The 6566-nt window shown below is 40.3% G+C and overlaps 1 protein-coding gene across 3 annotated transcripts in view; it reads left to right on the forward strand.

The window, feature by feature from the left end:
* LOC109393965 (S-adenosyl-L-methionine-dependent tRNA 4-demethylwyosine synthase-like) overlaps positions 1–6566 on the forward strand; it is a 225135-nt gene that overhangs the window by 116882 nt on the left and 101687 nt on the right. For all 3 annotated transcript variants that reach the window (XM_019663723.1, XM_019663725.1, XM_019663724.1), the window contains one exon: positions 4486–4621. In XM_019663723.1, coding sequence (XP_019519268.1) covers positions 4486–4621 — 136 coding nt within the window. The remainder of the gene's footprint in view (positions 1–4485; positions 4622–6566) is intronic.

Below are 6566 nucleotides of genomic sequence, written 5' to 3' on the forward strand. Positions count from 1 at the left end.
AAACAAACAAACAAACAAACAAACAAAAATATATATATATAGTTGACATTCATTATTATTCAGCTTCAGCTTCAGGTGTACGGTGCAGTGGTCAGGCACCTACACGGTCCATGAAGTGGTCTCCCTAATAAGACAAGTGTCCATCGGATACCCTACAAAATCTTTACAACATTATTGATTATATTCCCCAAACTGTCCCTCGTATCCCTGTGGTAATCTGTGGTTACCAATTTGTGCTCACCTTCTCCCTCATTCCCACCCCCCTCCCATCTAGCAGCGCTCAGTTTTTCCTCTATTTCTCTGAGACTGTTTCTGTTTAGTTTGCTCATTTATTATTCTATTCTTTAGATTCCACATATAAGTGAGATCATATGGCATTTGTCTTTCTCCACTTGACTTATTTTACTTAGCATAATGTTCTCTAGGTCCATCCATATCGTTGCAAATGATAATACCACCCTGAACACGCCCAATCTCGTCTGATCTCGGAAGCTAAGCATAGTCGGGTCTGGTTAGTACTTGGGTGGGAGAGTTTCTTGAACTTTATAAACAAAGAATTTTGATTTCTCTCACTAGTTTCAGTCTATTTATGAGCTAGTACAACCCAAAATAGAAGAAGGTAGCACATTTTGGTTTTTATATGCTTCACAAATATGATGTTTACATTTCCAGATCTTTATCCTTTGTTAAAATGTTTCTTTCCAAATATGAGGAGAGAAATATATTGGTACTTGAGTATGTGGGGCTAAAAAACAATTCCATCTAGATAACAACAAAAAAATGTGTTAGTTTCAGTTTCCGTCCACAACAGCTAGTTGTTATACAGTCCTGTTTCTAAAGAGAAATCCATCTTGTACAAGACAACACTGCCTACCTTTGGCAGTAGGCTGTCAGCAGCAGTGTGACAGATGCGTTTCTGTTGACACATTATGCTAAATTGAGGTCTAGTGGGAAACTGAAGTAACCAGTCCTTTTCCATGTTTAAGCAATAGCGTTAATATGCTTGAAAACTCGTATTTGAAAATGCAAAAGCCAGGAATAATTCCCTGCATTACACATTCTTGGATATCAAAGCTGAGTATTAGCTGTCTTTCTACAGGTGTGAGCACGTCTGACTAACATAGGAGTCATGTGCCGTTGTTCAGAGTGCATTAGTGAGATAGCTCTGGGTTAGCATTTAAATAGACCCATGTATCCAGGTGGCCCACAATTTTCAGATTAAAAAACAAACATTTACTATTTGACCTTCTTATCTCTGATTACAAACATATTACATGTTGATTATAGAAACTTGGGGGAGTAAAGAGAAATACAAAGGAGCAAGGAAAAGAATTACCTGTAATTCAAGGACCTTCAAACACCACTGTTGACATTTTGAAGTACTTCTGTTTAATCCTTGGAGCGGGGGGTGTTGAGGGGAGTGCTTTTTTACATATGATTCAGTTCTATATGCTTTCTGTTGTTGTAACATTGGATCATAAACATTTTTTGCATGCTGATAAAATTTCTCTGTGACTTTCATGTTAAAGACAGCCTAGTCTTCCATCTCACTCAGTGTGAGATAATATTATATATGTACAGAGGGTGCCAAAAAAAGTATAAACATTTTAAGAAAGGAAAAAAAACTATATTAAAATTACACTGATGGTAACTACTTTGAGTACCTCTTGTAATTGCAGAAGTCATATGTGACTTGTATTCATATTTTGTTATCAGTATATGTTGAGTATTACAATTTTAATAGTTTTTTCCTTTCTTAAAATGTATACGAGGTCAGACAATTAAGTTCATGAACTCATCCTAGAACAGGTGCTACATACCTCATTGCTGAATATCACTATGGTCACCTTTGAAGAACTCCCCTTGGGAAGTTAGGCACCAACACCATCGCCTAGTCCACCCTTCAAAGCAATTTTGGAACTCTTTTTCTGGAATGGCCATCAGAATTGTCGTCATTTTACCCTTGATGTCCTGAAGGTCATCAAAATGTCTTCCTTTCAATATTTCCTTTATCTTTGGGCAAAGAAAGAAGTCATTGGGGCCAGATCAGGTGAGTAGGGACGGTGTTCCAACACAGTTATTTGTTGACTGGCTAAAAACTCCCTCACAGACAGAGCCATGTGAGGTGGTGCATTGTTGTGATGCAAGAGCCATGAATTGGCGAAAAGTTCAGGTCATTTTCGTTTAACTTTCTTATGCAGCCTTTTCAGCGCTTCCAAATAGTAAACTTGGCTAACTGTTTGTCCAGTTGGTATAAACTTAGAATGAATAATCTCTCTGATATCAAAAGAGGTTAGCAACATTGTTGTAACAAGTTCATGAACTTAATTGTCTGACTTCGTATACATTTTTTTGGCACCCTCTGTAATATGTGTATTGGTCTCTGTTCCTAGTTGCTGGCACAGAGCAGCTAAGTGATAAGAGCAGTGGGAGCATCTTTTGTTCTAATGATAGGACTCTGGGTAGGCTCTAGATGGGACCTGTCAACAGAAATTAGAAGCTTGAAATTTTCAGCCTTCTCCTCCCCATCCCCTACTTCTCTAGAGAGGAGAGTGGCTGGAAATTGAGGTAATGATCAATCGTGCCTACATGGTAAAGCCTCCATAAAAATTCCAAAGGTACAGGGCTCAGGGAGCTTCCGGGGTGCTACACACACGGAGGTGCTGGGACAGCGGCAGCTGGGAGAGGGTGTGAAAGCTCCTCTTTCCTTCCCACATCAGGCCCTACACCTGCCATCCATCTGGACGTTAATCTGTACCCTTTAGCATATCCTTTTATAGTAAACTGGTATGCAGTAAATAAATGGTTTCCCTGAGTCCTGTGAGCCACTCTAGCAAATTAATGGAACCCAAGGAGGAGGTCGTGGGAACCTCCAATTCATAGCTGATCAGTCAGGAGCACAGATGACAACCTGGATTTAAAATTGGCATCTAAAGTGGGGGCAGCCTTGTGGGACTGAGTCCTTAATCTGTTGGGTTGGACACTATCTCCATGTAGTGTCGGAATGAGTTAAATTGTAGGACTCCCAGCTGGTGTCACATAATTGCTTGGTGTGAGAAATGCCTCCACACATCTGGGTTCAGAAGTGTTATGAGTGTGGTATAGTGTGAGAATAAAGGAGAAACACAGGAGAGAAAGTGAGTTTTTCCAACTCAGTGGCTTTACAGTGTCCTCAGAGACCTAGGTTCTTATGTTACTCTTGACATTCAACATAATGACTTTCATTCTGAAGTTTACCTCATGGTCCAAAATGTTTGCTAGAGATCCGGCCATTGTGTTGGCATTCCAGCCTTCATTTTGAGCAGGTGGTTCAAGGATGGATACAAGAAGGCACATCTTCCTTTTAGGATGATTTTTACAACTCTTTTGTTTCCATCTTGTGGGCCAGAACTTAGTCCCTTAATCATATCTTGCTGGGGAAGGCTGGGAACTGTAATGATCTTTCTCAGTGTACTGTTGTCCCTACGTAGTTTGGGCATTCTGCTTGTAAGGAAGAAGGGGAGGATCGGGATTGGTGGGCGATAAGCAATCTACCACCAATAAACTCAGCATTAAATTCAAATGTTAGACAAGTAACAGCAAAATAAACCTATTAGGAAGAAGGAAAAAATCAAGATAAAAGAAGAAATCAGTTAATTTGGGGGGGACCCAAATACTGAACATACAGAAGGTTATTGATGCTCATTACCAAAGTAATCTCAGTGGTTTGGTGGAGATGGAAGGCAGAATGCATAATGTTTATAAGGACAGAAAACAAATGGCCTCTTGGATGGGAGACAGAAGACGTTGGGGTTTGTTTGGGGGATGTTATTAGTTGCTTGCTTTGAAGTGGAGGACAGCCTGAACATGAACATATAAGTAGAGAGGAAGATGTAAGAGATAGTTGATCTTTTTATATCTCAGAGGTATATTTTATTTATAATTTCTAGAATAATGGTTTCATTAGTGCCTCAGGATTCTTTAGTTGTTGTGATATATGTGCTATTAAAATAAATACTCTTTTTGTTTTTTAAAATTGGGATGGGACCAGCGCTGGGGAATTGGGGGGAGGGGAACAGACAAGTTGCTGTCCTTTTGTTCTTCAGTCTAGTTGTGGAGGACGTTGCTTCACTGGCCCAAGTTGGCACCATCATTGCGCTTTTNTGAGCTGTTGTTCAGCATCTTAGCTGTGGAGGGCAGTGTCACTGGCCCTCATATGTGGGATCCGAACCGGGGCCCTCTGGTGTCCCATGTCAGTTCTTAACCATCGCGCCACTCGGCTGGCCCTGTCCAGTCATTTTTTAAAATAATCAACTGACGTCCGATTCTGTCACATTAAAATCATTGTTTCAGTCTTGTGAGAGAAGCAGAGGCCTCTAGACCTGGTGAAATGTTTAATCACCACATCTATTACAGACTGTCATTTTACATCACGAAAAGCCTGAAATCGGCATAATTTTAATTTTTATTCTTGTGTTGTTGGTTTTTACATTTTAAATTACCAAGGAACCTGACACCAGTTACCCAGCTGTATGTCAGTGTGGATGCGAGCACTGAGGGCAGCCTGAAGAAAATCGACCGCCCACTCTTCAAGGACTTCTGGCAGAGATTCCGCGACAGTTTAAAAGCTTTGGCAGCAAAGGTAAGAATTATGACATCTTTCATGGAAAAAATAAATGAAGTAGAGAGAGGTTTTTTTTCCTTCTGTTTTTTTTCTTTTTAAAAAGACTAAATAAAATCTTCAACTTTTATTATTTAATAAATATTTATTGAGACCTAAGTTTGTAGTACTCTGCTTTACATGTGTATTTGCCAGCATATACAATATATATGTTGTTTGCCCCTCGTGTGCTTAGGGAGAGAGCAGCGGTACATAGCAACCCTGGAAGAGCTGTCAGCTGATAGTCTGTGTTTAAGCTTGAAGTTAATGTTCTTGACTTTCTAGAACTGAATCTCCTACCTGATGAGGAGCCCCACCTCAGACAGGCCAGATTAACCGCCTTTCCCTGCACACTGTTGCCCCTTCAAGTGCTGCCTTCTGGCGCGCCGACCTTCCTGCTCTTTAGACCTGAGTCACCTCTGTCCCTTCTTTCCCATTAGCCCCACATCTCAATAGTTGGCATTTTCTGTCAGTTCTACTTCTTTTCTTCTCTTGTAGCCATTTCCCCCTTTCTCTTCTCTGCTTCTGCCCTGCTGTTCTTCACGCTGTTACCCAAATCTGACTGAAAAGGAGAATTGCTGCAGGAGCTTAAAAAACGACAATTTCCCGTTTCCAGTGGGCTTTGAGAACCTGCATTTGAAATATCCCAGATGACTTACTGTGCACCAGTGACGGGAGTCACTGACCCAGGAAACCTCTCAGCTCTTACTTTGGCCCTGGTGCACACTTCCAGAGCCACTGTTCCCGATATCCCCAGGAATGTGATTCTTCCCTGCTTACGTTGCTGTTTCTGCACATGTGCCCGCTTTCCCTGAGCCTTTGGTTACCGCCTAGAGCCTAGATCATCCTTTCTTTCCATTTCTTTGACGTGGAAATTCTGTGCAGCCATCAGGGCTCAGCTTCATCCCTGCGTCTGCCCTGTTAGCTGCCCCTTTCTCCCTTCCTAAGTTTTGTATCTATAAAGACACTATTTCTTCTGGTTTATCCTAGCCTCTGTCCCCAATTGGATTTCTTCCTCATGTCTGAGTTCACACAATGTGTAGCACAGAGCATTTTATGGTATTGATGCATGTTTTTTAAAAGAATGAATGAGTAGAAACTCACCAGAGCTTTGTAGCGAGTGGTAAGATGTATCATGTACATTTTCTTGGCTGTTCAGCTGATTACATTTTTTACCCCCCTATTTCATGCTTGAGAAGTTAAATCAGTGCTCCTTTGGCAATTAACAATGACATTATTTAAGAAATGCAGAATTGGCATTACTTCGGTTTCTGATCTGTCTTAGTTTATTTATAAAGCTAGCAGGTTTGGTGCTTGTTGGGTTCCTAAAATCTCCTTGTGGACTTTACCTTCAGCCATATCCTCTTGTTATTGAAACAAGTAGGAGACACATGGCATAAATCAGGGGAGAGTAAGCAGCAGGAGCTGGCACTATCGGACCCACTGAGACTCTTAGCTTGACTGTGTTTTGAGTTCCTGTGGAAGATGAGGAGTAGCCATTAGCAGCTGGCTTAATGATTGGCTTTTTCTTACATTAAACATATATATTATTGTTACTATAATCTGATATCATTTAAGTTTTTAAGCAAAAACTTTTAAATAAAAAGCCGTTTCAGATATTTTAATTAGAATATCCATACTGTTATGTTCTGTTACTTATTGAGCGTTTTTGTTTATCTGAGCAAGGAAAGGCACTTGAGAGTTTCTTGAACTTTATTTGTTTATTTTTTTAATTAAAAAAATTTTTTTTATTAGTTTCAGGTGTAGAAAACAATGTAATAGTTAGACATTTATACCCCTCACAAAGTGATAACCTCCCTCCCCCAGTCTGCTACCCCTGTGACATAGTGTATAGCTGTGACAATTCCATTGACTCTATTCCCCACACTATACTCCACATCCCGTGACTATATATTAAATTATAGGG

Source organism: Hipposideros armiger, unplaced genomic scaffold, assembly GCF_001890085.2.
Source record: "Hipposideros armiger isolate ML-2016 unplaced genomic scaffold, ASM189008v1 scaffold_400, whole genome shotgun sequence".
NCBI lineage: Eukaryota > Metazoa > Chordata > Mammalia > Chiroptera > Hipposideridae > Hipposideros > Hipposideros armiger.